We start from the raw sequence: 15,139 nt of genomic DNA on the forward strand, positions 1-15,139 counted from the left end.
CAAAACTTTTTTCCTATCTAAAATTTCATTGTTTTACAATTTTGCCTTTCAAAACTGAAGGATTAACGGCAAAGTCAGTCAACAAACATTCAAATAAAAACAGTAGGTGTGGTGTATGAATGTAGCACTGTTCTGGATCCAGAAAGTGTGACGTGTGGCAGAAGTGATGTCCTGATGCGGCAAGCCTAGCCCCCTGCCTTGCTGGACCGGCTGGTGGGCGGCCCGGCCCCCCGAAAAAACAGGCTAGTTACAGCGCCTCCAACGGCTGCCTGATTTTCATTATCGGAAACCCCTATTCTGATGACACTGTAGAACGGCCATATTGTTTGAAATTTACACGCGACTGTAAAGCTCAAACGTAAGTTATGCTATTTTTTCACAGTATTTTACGAATATAACACATTTTTTGCGATTTTTTTGTTGTCTAGTGCAACAACCATTAGGTTCCCCGTGGATAGTTATTCCGAACACTCATCCTACTGCACAAGCATGGCATATAGGAGTTACCTTTCTCATCGCCTTTGTAAAATTGTCTTTTCCGATCTCGTGAGCGAAGCCAAACGATGAGTAGTATAGGCATATTTCCCCTCTGTTCAGATACATTTGATGTGTCTAGCACTGGAAGCCCGCTTCTTCAGGTGTTTAATCGATAAGTCATCGTGAGTACAGTGCGGATGATGTCTATTCTTCGTGTATATAGAGCAAATTTCATCGTATCTTACCTACCCCTTGCGCGACGCATGCAACGCGAGGCCTCATGAGGCACTTGATAAAATACCCTCAAGGTCAGCCAGAAAATTAGGCACGTGTTTGTTCTGTCTTTTCATGTCGTTACGACAAGTATGTTTCTAAAATTATTCTCTCGAAAAAGTTGTTGTTAGCTGATGGATATTAAGAGACAGCGCAATTATTATACTTTGCCAATTGTTACCCGTACTCACCTTGACGAGTCTAGAGATTCACTGGCAAAAGAATGGCTTCCCAATCACTTCACGACTAGACTCAGTGTTGCAATGGATTGTGGACACAGTGTTGCAACTCAGTGTTGCACGCTGCTACCGATTCGGAGGGGTTCAGTTATTATTAAAATGTGCCACCGTATAGACGTGCTTCCGACCAAGGTACAAAAAAGACCCCGTTTTGCGGAAACGTAGATATGGCATTTCCCCAGTTTGAGACCATGAGTCTCTGAGAATAGCATGTACCGTTGAATCCTCAGTCGCTTGTGGTTTGATGCTCGCGACATTGAGAGAGTAGGTATAGTTCTTACACAGGAAGCTAGCCACTTGAATCCATCTGCTAGCCACTAGTATTCATTTTTAGCGTATCTTTCTAAACTACCTACTTTAAAATCTGCAATGTCTGTTTCGACCCATCAGTCCTGGTCACCTCAACCCCCCATACCATCCCTTCTGTATTAAGAAGACATATTTGTATATCATCTCTGAAGCATGTTGATAGTTTTAATCAATCTTTATAGCACTTTGAATGAAGGATACTTTGAAGAAGCTAGTTACGCTGGGAGCACACCATGTACCCAAAATCTCCATGGCCAACAGTTTGTAGACGCATACATGCACACGGCAAATTGTCTCAGCGTGGGCGCTAGGCCGTGGTGCATGCATTTTGCTTATTGAACAGCCAGATCATCGGTTTGACGCAAACATTCTCTCACAGAAATACCATCAATTCTCACAGGCAAAGTTGTGTTATATATTCAGTAAAGTGTCATATAACGTGGAAAGTATGTGACAAGATCGTTGTGACTATGGTACCAGGTTGAGGTGACCACAACCAGCGTTAATTACCTGGGATCCAAATGGACAGGGGTCATCATGACATGCTCCCCTTCAAATCAGTGTCAAACTACATCTGTTATGATATGTTTTACCTGCATTGAGGAGAAATGCCTAGTCTGCAATTGGTAGGAAGGTGGATTGTACAATGGATTGTGGACACATTTCACATATAGTTATAGCATGTGATTAACATGTGTGCTCTTTCTCCCCGACAGCATGGGTACCAGAATTTACGTTGGCAGACTCAGTTATCAGGCACGTGAGAAGGATGTTGAAAGGTTTTTCCGTGGTTTTGGACGATTGAGGGAAGTCAATCTCAAGAATGGGTTTGGTTTTGTGGTAGGTATCAACCTTAAATGCCTTTGTGCATGAATCTGAGAATTTTTCTACTTTGACACTACGGTGTAAGGAAGGCACCTTTTCGCATTCATCAAATCTCAAAATCTTTTACTTTGCAGGAATTTGATGACCCACGTGATGCAGATGATGCAGTGTATGAGCTAAATGGAAAAGAATTGTGCGGAGAAAGGTTTGTAGTGAAAATTTCAAGAGGAAGGATTTCAAGCAAAAATGTTAATTTAAGTTTGTAGATATTTTGCCATCATGAACTGCATGACAGAGAACGTAACAAAAACTGTTACACTACATGACTTCAGAATTTGAAACAAAAAAATTCTTATTGCACATTGTCTCATAAACAAGTTACTTTTTTGTGAATAACATAAAGAGAGAAAATTTGTTCAGATGTTGCCAAATCTCACTTTCCATATCAGCATGAATCCCTCAGTAACATTTTGTGCTTTGCCTTATAGGGTTATTATTGAACATGCACGTGGCCCAATCAGAAGAGATTACCGCGATAGTCGTTATGAAAGTCGCAGTGATAGGCCACCTTACAGACGAAGAGGAGGTATTGACAAGTAAGTTTGAGTACTTGTTGACAGCAGCTTGCATATTATAGCATAGTCCAGAAAAAGCAGTCGATCCCATATGTGATACAACCTATCTACAACATTAGTGTGTACCAGGATGAGTGCCATACAAGGTTCCACAGTTGATACCATAAAATGTGCGTTCAAATTTCAAATACAATACTAAATCACTCGCATCGTGTCGAAACTGCAGCCAAGTTCTTGGTTTTATGTATAATTATAATGATTATAAACTGTAGTATACTATGATTACCTTACTTCATGAATATTCTATGATACTGGAGCAAAGTTCTAGCATATACCATGTTTTTCTCAAAACTGCTCCTCTAGGTATGGACCTCCAACAAGAACCGAAAATCGTTTAATAGTGGAAAACCTTTCAAGTCGATGCAGTTGGCAGGTATGTCCTCCCGGGGAGGCAATCATCACAGTGTACCTTGTGCATATGACTATGTAAGAGACCAGTTCAAGATGTGGAAAAAAATTTCTCACAGAGAATGTGATGGACATTGTTGCCGAGCTTGTAGTGCTTAGTTGGTGATCAGTTTGGAAGTCTGTGTCAATCTAGTTTGAAAGACGTGTATCTTGTTAATTTCCGAGAGAGAATTATGTCCATGTACTGAATGCATGTGATATTGTCGGGAGAGCCAGCCACGTAACACATTTTCAGCACAATGTCCGTCCACCACTACCACCAAATCCAATCCTGCCAATTTGTGTTTCGGCAAAATCTTTGACCGAAGAAAAATACTTCCAAGGCGCGTGTACTCTTGAACTGGTCTATCCACTGTTTTATACTGACCATGCAATTTGTTATCCTCCTTTATAGTTAACGCTGCCTCCTTGAGCGGTGCCTGAGGGTGTCTGTCAGGGTCTGTGTCTCAGGGACTGTCTCTTTATTGGCCATGAGCTTGTGCACTCACTCCCCCCACTGAGGAGGTGCCAAGGGTGTTAAGACTAGGCTGGTTGGCTGTGAACGTCCATGAATTTTCTCATCACCCACCCGTCCACCAGTCCTTACAATGAAGACTAAGCCATGTTGAGAGGGAGAGGTGCCACTCCTATGATGGCAAAATATGTCTATTTCGTCCGCATGCAGCTTGCCTTTTTGGGCCAGTTGTGTTCCTTCCATGAGGGCTGCTAGTCGGTGATCAAGATATCACATTTGGCAACTCGATCCAATTCCAAAGGCAAATTGGTGTATAGAGGGCTTGCAGAAAGAGCTAATAAAAGCATTGTGTAACCATTACCGTCTGAGAAAGAAAAGAGAGAAAGATGAGAGGGCTGCTAGAAAAAAGAGGCCCCCTGATGAGTGTACGGTAGCAAGCCACATCCATCCATCCTCCCAGCGGGGTTTATGGTACTGAAATACCAAAGGTGTCTGATCTGATCAGTCAGTCAGGGTCTGGTCCAATCTCATGAAAACGATGTGTGTCAGCACATCACTTCGTCATAAAAAAAGGTAAATAAGTCACAGTCATCACTGATTTGTGTCTTTTTTTCCTGATCATTCTTGTCTTTAGGCTCACCATTCAATACCTTTTCTTGTTCCACACTCGTACAGTGCTACTTCCCAAAAGCTTTCAATGTATTTGACTTGCCAAAAAATTAAAAAATTTAAAAGAAGAAAAACTTTCAAAGGAGTGTAAATCTATCAATTTACCTGAGTGCCTTTATAGAAATTTATCTGAGAAAGGAATTTGGTGAGACCCAAATGCAAGTTTGTTAGGATATGTCACCATGGAACTTGAAGTTGTAGACATTACCCAATCAAAGAGGTCAGCAGATGAAGCAACGAAGAAACTGAACTGGATGTGCTGAAGAGGAACCCCACTTTCCCTTTCTCTTCCCAATAAAGTTTTTTTTTCCAACGAGCGAATTATTTGTTGTAGCTTTCCTTTCATTTCCTTTTATCCATTTGTTTTTGTTGGCAGTGTATGTGTTTTGGGGTAGTTTTTCATTTTCTGCTAAAAGTTTTTCGTGTGCAGCAGCAGCAGTAATGGCAGTGACAGATTGTTGTGTCGTGTCGTACAGCATGGTGGCTAATGTCTTCCTATATCGATATTCCTTCTAGGACCTGAAAGACTACATGAGGCAAGCCGGAGAAGTGACGTTTGCTGATGCTCACAAGCAACACAAAAATGAAGGGTAGGCAAACACCAGTTATATCACCAACAACTTTGTCTGTGGTACACATATTTGATTTTTGAAGAAGGCTAAAACTGAGAATTCAGTGTTCTCACCAGAAAAAAAATTTTGTGGGACATTTTGTCCCGCTGACCAAAAAAAAGCGGGACAACGGATGATTTTTGTGAGACAATATATAAATATGTTAAAAAAGTCAAACTGCAAATACGAACCTTATTCTGTGCATGGAAAAAAATAAAGGACTCAACAACTCATTCAACTTAACAACTTTTTTGTAAACATTCGGTGAACATATCAACTGATATTGAATATCAGTGCCTTTTAATGAAAAGTCTATGGGACTTTCGTTCTTTCCAGTGTGAAAGTCCATTTCGGGGTCCTCGACAATAACAGTATTTGCTAGAGTGTCCAGCCGTTCAGCTCCCAGTTGATTCCTGTCATTAGTTACTTTTTTTCGCACTCTAAACCCCCTTTCACAACCAGCAGAAGGAACAGGCCAAGTCAGCATTTATTTAGATCAGGAAACATATCCCTATGATGTTTGTAAACAATCATAAACTTTTGACGTGAAATTTTGGTCGCCAGCCAAGGCTACAAATTTTGTCAATTGATTGAAGCATGGAAAAAAGACGTCCATGTTCTCACGTATAAGTTAGCCTGGAATAATATACTTATCACATGCGCAAGCCAAGAATTGATAATTTTTTGCATAATAAGAGAACTTTCCTCCAACAATTCCACATTTAAAACCTCGGAACTACTTTTGGAATAATATTATCAATCGGCAGTGGGCCAGTTGTCGATCATTTCCAGTCGTGGGTACTAGGTCGCGTGGGCGAGGAACGGAGCAAATGCCTGATAACATCACACAACACGGATCTCCCGCGAAGTTTATACATGATTCCAAACATAGCAAAGACCTAAAAATTATCTCAGACAAAGTTGCGTTATTTTTCGAGAACAAAAATTCACTGAATCTCAACGGCACGAACACTATAACGTCGTTCCCGTCAAGACCTTGGTTGCCATGCGGAACTCACAGTATAATGCTACCAGCTTCGAGTTCGTTGTTTTCGAAAAATGTTCATGTAATTCCTTAGGCACAAGCTTTACATTCTTGTGTTTTCGTAGTTCGGATTATTGTTGTCGTAGCCTATGAAAAAATTTATCATGCCCATGACGCCTCCAGCTTCCGCGAATTCCGTGGACATGTACCGATATGCATGCAAGGCGAACACGTCAAGTGCGTCAGACTACCACAGTCTCGTGTGGTTCAATACACGACGGCCGCTGTGTGGTATTCTTGACCGCGGAGTGACGTCACTTTCACCTCACGCACGCGAGTGAGGTGAAATGGGATTTGACTATACAGGACAGTGAACAATGCAGAAATTATGTGACAAAGTACAGAACTTATTAGTGTTTATCAATGACATAATGTTGAAACTTTGAATACTGTTGTAAATGTTGAAAAATCCACACTTCAATATTTGTTCTCACGGCAGTGTGACGCAAAAATGACGTAAAAATCCGCAAGCTCCCGGATGTCCGCGGTCAAGAATACGTAATAATGCATCCACACATCGGCCATCATGTATCGAATCACAAGTGACTGTGGCTTAAGTACGCCCTCTGACGGGTATTGCCTCCAGATTGCCTCAGTTCAACCAGGAAGTGTAATACTCGGGTCAATCATTTACGTCCATGGTGAAAAGTATTGGCTGTATGATACGGCCGACCAGCGCGTACGGCTGGCACCACAAAAGTTTTAATTTCAAAGGCGCGCCACTATTGGCGCGCAGGCCCAAAAAATCCGCGACAAAAAAGAAAAATACGCGAGAATGTCGCGGAATCGCGGCCTGGTGAGAACGCTGAGAATTTGGTGGGACTTGAAATTTGCTGTCCCTACCCCTTCCCCTTGTATACTTACAAACTAGTATGGCACTTGTATGCTGCACAGTCGTCTGACAAGCAATTATTCCTTACTTTGTGAATCCAACAGGTTGTGATTGAAGGTTCTAGTTTGATTAGAAGTTAAATTTTGAATTTCCTTTGCGGTTTTTATTACAGGATTGTTGAGTTTGCAACATACAGTGACATGAAAAATGCCTTGGAAAAGCTTGATGGTACAGAAATCAATGGCCGCAAGATCACACTTATTGAGGACAAACCAAGGAAACGTGGCAGATCAAGGTAAGATGGCAGTCTCTAAAAATTCAACTAATGATTGCAGGGTTGTGGTGTGTGTGTTCTAGACTTGGTTGAAGGTAGTTCAAAGGATATTGCTATTGAAATATTTGGTTTTCATAATCAAATGTATTTTCATAAATCTTTCATTGCAGGTCACCACGCTCGCCGTCCAGAAGCAGGTCAAGATCGGACTCCAGATCAAGGTCACCACGTTCACGGAGCAGATCACCTCGCAGTCGTTCACGAAGCCGGTCTCGCAGCCGTAGTAAGTCACCCAAGTCTCCAAAGTCTCCCAAGTCTAAATCCAAATCGATGTCACGTTCACGTTCACGCTCAAAGTCTGGCTCTAGGTCTTCACGTTCCAAATCCAAGAGTCCGCAGAAGGACAGAGAATAACCAGAGTTGGCATTGGCATGTTCACCGCCACTGGTGGATTCTTCACAGAGCTTTGCATTTAAAACGTGACACCAAACATTCAAGCCTTTGTGACGGGCATACTTTAGAATTCAAATTGTAATAAAAAATTTATAATCAGACTGTAAAATTTAATTCCAATTGCAATCAGGCTTACATATTATCAGATAAAATTGATGTTAAAAATTGGACTATGCAACGGGTAATCATGAAGCGTATGATAATTGTACTCACTCTAAGTGCACAACTTTGTAAGAATCACTGTCATGGATCGTCACTGTGTTAACTTCAGAAACGAACATCCACTGGATAATAAAATAAAGCACACATTTTGTGCGTGTTCGTGACAATAAAATAAATTGCAGAAATCAAAGAGTACACTTGTAAATGTCTGCCGTTGAATGTTAACAAATGTTGCTTTCTGTTCATTCCAAACCTGTCCAAAGCATCTGGATAATCGTTGGTCTTGTAGTGTTATTGATTGCAATAGTAGTGTATTGGTATGTGCCTTCTATATATATATATCTTTCCTCCTTTACAGCCTGATATGTGAACTATAGTCTGTACATATCTGTGTTGCAGATCTGTGTTGACATAGAGTTCTCAGTGGGAATGCGATCTCACAGATGTGTGTTGAACAAACGCTAAAAATAGGAACTTGATTTTTTTTTGAAATAAATAAATGGGAAAAAGTACACGAGGTCGCCACTGATGTTCGCATTCCTTTCAGTTCAACTCTGTGTTGAGTTTTCACCTCTCGCTTGCTTTTGAAATTGTTTTGAGACATGGAATCCTCAATAGATCCTTTCTTATTCAGGTGCATCTGACGAGGACTGAACGATAAAGCCAGGACCAATGCCGTACTTATATAAATATCAACAAAGATGTGAAAAGCACTCATTAGCCAAGGGATGGGCTTTTCAAAAACACAGTAGTCAGAATATGTATATAGCCATCATAGCAGGACACACACCACTGTTCAGGGGCCAGCTTTGAGACCAACACACTTATTAGAGGCATTTCATGCATGTATATTTGGGATAGTTGTTGAGGAAGGCCCAAGTGTGTGTGCTTTTCAGGAGTGAAACCTGTCATATAATTCAAGTTTTCTTCTTTTACACATTTTACAAGTAGCAAGTGATAAGTATTAAGTAACCTTTTTAGGACAGACCCTTTGTCCAACTTGAAGAAGACAAAGTACAAAGTGCTGTTAAATGTCCGTCGTGTTTGGTTCCTCTATTTGTTATTGTGGTATTTGTTCTGTCTCCATTTGAGGAATATTCCACTGTTTGATATCGTTTAAAAGTTTTCATTCCCATACTTCATAACAATAAAGAACACTCAGTCGGTAACAGGAGTTTCATTATCAAACGCTTATCATTTTACTGTAAAAGATTTTTCCTACATTTCATGTTAATGTCAGCTTCTCATATTCATCTAGTGAAGTACAACATTTTTTGGCTAGAAGAACGTCGTCAGTTTAAATCCATATGGGTGACTTGTAAGTTGTATGTGGCATTTGTGAGTCTTTTTTTTTTTATGGACTATTTGAAATAAATTGTGCATATTCGTCTTTGTTCATATGCATTTTTAAGCTCTGTGAGACTTGACCCATACTTTTTGCCTTTGTTCCAAGTATAAAACTTTGACCTTGTATTCATTTTTTTTTTCAATACAATAAAATTTCATTCAGATTATTTGAGACTAAATTGTGTGTGATGCTTAGCTCTGTATTGTTACAATCATATACCTGGAAATCAGTGAAGGAATGATATGAATGAAATCCATATATGAAGTTGCTCTTACAAATATACAGCACAGATGCAGGCAGTTTTGTGCAATCACAAGTCTGTATCATTTGGATCAAATTCAAATTCCAGTATTGTAAAAGGGATGTGGAAAGGGGTAGGGAGATGGCCCTGATGAATACTACATGGTTGGCCACAATAGCAGTGCTGTTTTCTCACAGACCTTGCAAACTGTTCGACCTGAACTTTCGTCTGGCCTCATATGTGATGGGCAGTCATGCATGTAGCTGGTCGTTGGTTTCATATTCATGTTAACTATCATGGCCTGTAAATTAAATGGTGATGGGGTGTTTGATCTAGCCAAACTACTTCCATTGAATGGTCTCTCTAAGGAATTCATCGCATCAGATGTGCATCTGTTCACACCTATTGAACATACATATTTAAGATAGAATGTGCTTGGGGACAGATATTCAAATTTTCCCAATATTTTGGGGGAAACAATTCTTTCAACCATCTTAGTTTTTTGAAAATTGAAAATTTTATTTTTACCTATGGAGGTAACACAAGTATAGCGGCCATTTTGAATCTCAAATATCGGTACTGAAATGTTGGGTAATTTATATCTTTCGTTCCAAACTTTGCTTGACAACCCCTGAATTTCAATCTTGATATGTTAAGAGAATCTTTAAAAGTTTTTTTGAGAAAGATTGAGGAAAAGTGTAAACATTTCCATTTCTAGGCGCATACTACCGTACCTTAAATGCACTTGTCTATAAAAATCCATGATACTATTATTTTCATACAAAAGCCTTTCCTGTCACATTCGTAAAGGAGACCGTACTGGCATGTATTGAAACTTTAAACGGCATTGCTTGCCATGTATGGCAGGGTACAAATTCTTTTCAGAGATTTTACTTAAGAGTTAAATATTGCAAGTGCATATGTAATTCATATAATTGATACAAGACAATGAAGTATGCTGTATAAGTAAAGTGGGCTCTTTGCCAAAGATTGCCTGATTAGTGGTCTGGCACTTCAACTCCCCTTCCAGTCTCTTCAAGGCATTTTTTTGCCCAATTACTATTCTGAATAGGCTCCTCCCAATCAGATTGCATTCAAGCAAAAAGAGTGATCATTGATTGGATTGATCTTGGACACTTCAAAGCCCTTCGATTGCAATGTCCGTTTACTTTTCCCTTCACACTGTTTCCCCAAAACAGAGAAATCCAAAAGACCGTTTCCTCCTCAAAACAGATCACTGACCCATTTTCACAGTTAACGACTAACTGTTGCCTTATGGCAAACTTGTATCTGAACTTTGATCAACAATAGTTTGAAAAGTGGCGTGTTTGTAAAATGTGTCTGTAAAATTTGTGCTTGTTTCACTGAAATGGCACTCACCTCAATAAGCAGAACAATTGTCATGCATGCACGATGCATGACTCTACAAATACAGATATAGACATGCCTTATGACATCTATGTCATGGTACAAATAAACTCTGCAGTCATACCAATCCATCATGCTTTGTTGTAGTATATATGTATTGACATGATCAAAGAATTGACAAGCCGCTGTCACACAAGACAAGAACATCCACAATTGGATATTTAATGTGCTTTGAAAAGGGGAAAGATGTCAAGGGCTTGAGGACCGGTACTGTAGCAGCAGTTTTAAATGAAAGGCCAAAAAAAATTATTGTCTGATATATTAAAGGGAAAGTGGCTCCCCACTTGAGTTATAAAGTTGTTTTTTGACAGTTGAATGACTAACGCACACACTCCTTCCATACTTACCCTGGTTTCCAGGAAGTAGAGCTGGAGAGATGCCATCATCAACTTGGAAGATTGAGAATACCTATTAAATTCTACCGATCTCCTTGCATCGAAGTTATTTTGGAATTCATCTTTTCTCTGAACTTCTTGTCCATTATCAGTATCATTTGATTTTCAAGCTGCCAGGGATGACCCCACTCATTTCTGTACAAATGGGGATAAAATTTGCATATATGCAGTTCTTTTTGACTAATTTTCTTATTATCGGTGGAAACTGTTCTCTACATCGCTGGTCTTACAGCTTTCAATATGTAGCTTTGTATGGATTTTCTTATTGTCTTCAGATTAGGATAATATTGTGCATTTAATCTTTTAAAATTTGAGTTCAATTTTCTTCAAATGTTTTTTCCCTGAAATTGAAGCAAATTTGGTTTAGATTACTAGGGAGGACCTCGGGTTTGGGTGCATGTCTTTCCCTTGTCTGGCTATAGAGGGCAGGCTTCATCTAGAAAGATGTGAGTAGTAGTCTCGTTTTATCTCATATTTACCATACATAGACCCTGGAAATCTATGTATACACACAAGAAAAGAAGAACATTAACAGTAAGTACAGTAAATAAATAGAATGAGGCAAATCCTTTATACAAATACAAAAATGCACTTTATTAAACATTTAAAAAATACTACAGCATGACAGCGACAAAAAGATGACCACAAGAGGTCTACAGAAAGTAACCTATGGGTTTATGACACAACCAAATCCTGTATTTTAAGTGAAATGTTTAGGTCAGAAAATATTTGGACAGCAACTCTTTGCCTGTAACTAATGCCTCGTCCCAACCAACACAATCCATAAGACTACAAGATACTTTTCTGTATCTTTCCAAAAACGCTCTATCTATTCTCAATGTTCTGTGTAATAATGGACTTTCTGCTACAATATACAGCCAGCAAATCCTGGTAGAGTTAGAAGAGTCAAAAGCATTGTCCACAAATATACATGGACATTCATGTCAAGGTCGGGGAGGGGGGGGGGGAAGAAATGCAATTTTATGATAACAGAACATGTTTCGGTTTTTATAAATGCCATGTTAAATAGCTTTATTTATAGCTATTGAAGTTGAGGAACTTTTGATAGCATCATACAAGCAAAAGTTCTGAAGGCCATTTGCTCCTAATTCCACCACTGTTGGTGTCATATTTCGAGCCCGACCCTCGTTATGTTTGCAAAAAATGAATTTGGTAGTACAGTAATTTAACCTTAGATGTCCATCATTCAATTATCATCTGGGTCCTGTCTGTCCTGGTACGTGGTTGCCTGCAATGAAAATACTGCAGCATGCAATACACGGTACAGCAGTGACAACTTTTGAAAAGTCCAACCTCGGACACTGAAATGCTATTTCTGCACCCCAAGGGGATTTCTCAAGACTAAGATGACACTGTCTCCCCTAAGGAACATCTTTGATATGTATCTGTCTTTGTTGACTGGCTTGGACTTCTTTTTTCCCTTTCCTGTCTTGGGTACTTCCGTCCACATCTCCTTCACATTCTCTAACACCATATTACAATGCCTGTCATGGGTAGAAAGGGAAATTAATTGGTAAATCTGACGAGAATGTGGAAGCAATTCCCCCTTCAAATGAGTTGTTACTTTGCTGTTGTTATTTAATGTGTACACTCAAGAACTGCCTGTTCCTCCTGCATCACATACATGATTGTTGAATTCAAAATTTCACTTTGTCAAAATCAAATGCACATTAGTTTTTGCATGTTTTCAACCATTCCAGTTTTGAAGATAGAATGTTTACACTGGCCTACAAAAACAACATACGTTGCTTGCAACAAAAAACTTCAAATTCATATGTTACCATCATGTCGTTGGTTAACTAACTAGTGAAGCATAACATGTCGCACACATTGCATTTTAACAAGAAATTGAACATTTGACAGCCCTCAAAATACAGATGTTGTAAATATGATTTTTGCATACTGAAGCACCTATAACATACCAAGTCACATGGGTAAAAATTCATTATTTTGGCTAAATACCATTTACTATGGTGTCAGAGAAAAAAAGGGGTGGGGGATGGAAACCACTCCATGGAACAATAATAACCTGCAGTGGATGGAAAAAATCCCGTAGTTGGCAACTTGCTCCCAATCACAGCCTGCGTAATCCCATAGTTGAACGACCACTAAGATAGTGTCAAGTGGCCACACGAGGGCGCTTTTCAACATGGCAATACCTGCTCTCGACAAATTTCACATAATGTGAGCGTTTAGTCACCGTAAAATAAGTTGGAATTCTATAACTGAAATATACCTCATCTAATGAAAAAATGTTTAAAGAATTCCCATGTCAAGTTTCTTGTAAAACTTCTTTTACTCTGAAGAAAATCAGTCTTGTGTAGACAACAGCCAATGTCTCCTTGATTCCAGTGGCTGTGTTTACGCTTTGTTGAAAGTTAAAAAATGTTGAAGCCTAAGCTGAGCACTAAGATCATGACGCAACTTGCACATAGTTGCAGAACTATGCAGCAAAGCTACAGACCCAAGGAATAGTGCTGTTTTCTACACAAGATTTCGATTTTCTACACAACAGAACAGAATTTGTGAAGAAAACTTGACATGTATATTTTTGAAATTGCATCATTTTCTCATTGGATGGGGCATATTCAAAGCAAAGAATTTCAATTCAAAAGCAGCTTTTGATGCTAAAACGCAATGGAGTGTGTAATTTCTGTCAACAGCATACATATCTTGAAAAAATGCCTGCATGAGGCCACTTGACAATATTTAAGTGGTCAACTATGAGGTTTTGTGGGGGTACCTACACAATGGGATCTGGTTCAACTGGGGGTTTTTTTCTGTCCACCGCAGGTATTTAGTGGTCCATGGAGTTCACCATTATTTCTATCCTACCCATGTTTTTACTGACTTTGCATATAGGGAAGTGAACACAGTCTGACAGGAAAATTGTTACACATCCCATTTCCACCAAGAATGGCCTATATTTTTAAGTGATGAGGGATGGCACTGATTGGCCATCATGGATGTTGTAAGATAGTTTATGCCCCTTTCAGACTGAAAGAAAAACTTTTGATGGGGTGACTGCCAAACAATGTCACTGAAAAGCAAGTCACCCTGTTCAGTGTTTATAAAAGTGTAGGAATCGTCTACTCAGTTATTTAAATAGAAAGACTCAAAGTATAGATTGAGAGAAGGATTTCTGCACTATTCTCAGTGATCGATTTCATTGTTACCTGTCAAAGGCTTTTACTCTGCCTAAAAGCTTTTTGTTATTCCTGCAGTTGATGAGAACCTGTGTGTTGTTTTTCACTGACTGTGTGAGTACTGAGAGTGGGCCTGTGTTGAATTCTTCTTCTTCTCTCTTGGCCAATTCCTCATGTGACATCTCTGTCTTTGGTTTGGTTATTAGCCTGTAAATATCACAAATGAAAATTGATTGCCGAACTTGGTTCATTTTGGTTGTAACTTATTTGAACGGGTACAGACCACAAGCGAAAGTTTTACGGTCAACACTGAGACTGATGAATGAGGACTCTAAACCAATTGGATTACAGTGTAATTTAAATCGTATGGACACCGAGGCAGTATTTAAAGCAACTGGCTTTATTTATAGGTCTACATCAGATCACAGACCGTGTCAGTCGTCTCACTTCTACAGTGCAGTACACTTTAAAGAACAGGGCATGGAATTGCTATAGGCAGCTTAAGAGTGCCTCTTTATATGTACAAGTCAAGGAAAATACGAAAGTCAGAATGCAGTGGTCTCATCTTGGCGAGCAGCCACTCTGCAATTCGTTAGGTTTCTCACAATATCAACGCCATTTTATGTCCACATCCCTTTTGTTTACATCAAAAAACTTGATCGAATTTTCACGAACGTATTCAGTGAAATGAAAAATATTCCCGGCAAAATGTTGAAGACTAAATTAATAACACTTGGAATACTTACGACATCTTTGCCTCGTCGGATGACTGAGATTATGATTGCTTTTAGAGGTACACTTTTGACGTTCTCCTTACGGTCTGAACGTTTTCTGAACGCGTTTGTCTACCGCGTAACGAGTGCAGGTGAGGGCGTGTTTACATTTGCGCACGCG

General features: G+C 39.5%; 2 protein-coding genes across 8 annotated transcripts; one reads left to right on the forward strand and one right to left on the reverse strand.

The window, feature by feature from the left end:
* The first annotated feature begins 169 nt into the window (after nt 1-169).
* On the forward strand, nt 170-9,192 carry LOC139149835 (serine/arginine-rich splicing factor 6-like). Of its 7 annotated transcripts, none has more exons than XM_070721834.1 (9): nt 258-358; nt 2,015-2,138; nt 2,258-2,328; nt 2,612-2,719; nt 3,053-3,131; nt 4,806-4,879; nt 6,950-7,072; nt 7,222-7,334; nt 8,301-9,192. In XM_070721834.1, exons 2-9 carry the CDS (start codon nt 2,016-2,018, stop codon nt 8,318-8,320), a joined length of 711 nt encoding a protein of 236 aa, XP_070577935.1. In that variant the 5' UTR covers nt 258-358; nt 2,015; the 3' UTR covers nt 8,321-9,192. The 7 variants fall into 7 exon arrangements, with proteins under 7 accessions (XP_070577938.1, XP_070577935.1, XP_070577936.1 ...); XM_070721835.1 differs by having other exon boundaries at nt 3,062-3,131; XM_070721836.1 differs by having other exon boundaries at nt 320-840; nt 3,062-3,131.
* Nucleotides 9,193-11,647: 2,455 nt separating this feature from the next.
* Nucleotides 11,648-15,132, reverse strand: LOC139149839 (small nuclear ribonucleoprotein Sm D2). The gene is made up of 3 exons (XM_070721840.1): nt 14,992-15,132; nt 14,276-14,452; nt 11,648-12,583 (listed from the first exon to the last, which is right to left on the reverse strand). The coding sequence occupies exons 1-3, from the start codon at nt 14,994-14,996 to the stop codon at nt 12,409-12,411; spliced, it is 357 nt and encodes a 118-aa protein (XP_070577941.1). The 5' UTR covers nt 14,997-15,132; the 3' UTR covers nt 11,648-12,408.
* Between the last annotated feature and the right edge of the window lie 7 nt (nt 15,133-15,139).

Source organism: Ptychodera flava, chromosome 14, assembly GCF_041260155.1.
Source record: "Ptychodera flava strain L36383 chromosome 14, AS_Pfla_20210202, whole genome shotgun sequence".
Classification (NCBI taxonomy): Eukaryota; Metazoa; Hemichordata; class Enteropneusta; family Ptychoderidae; genus Ptychodera; species Ptychodera flava.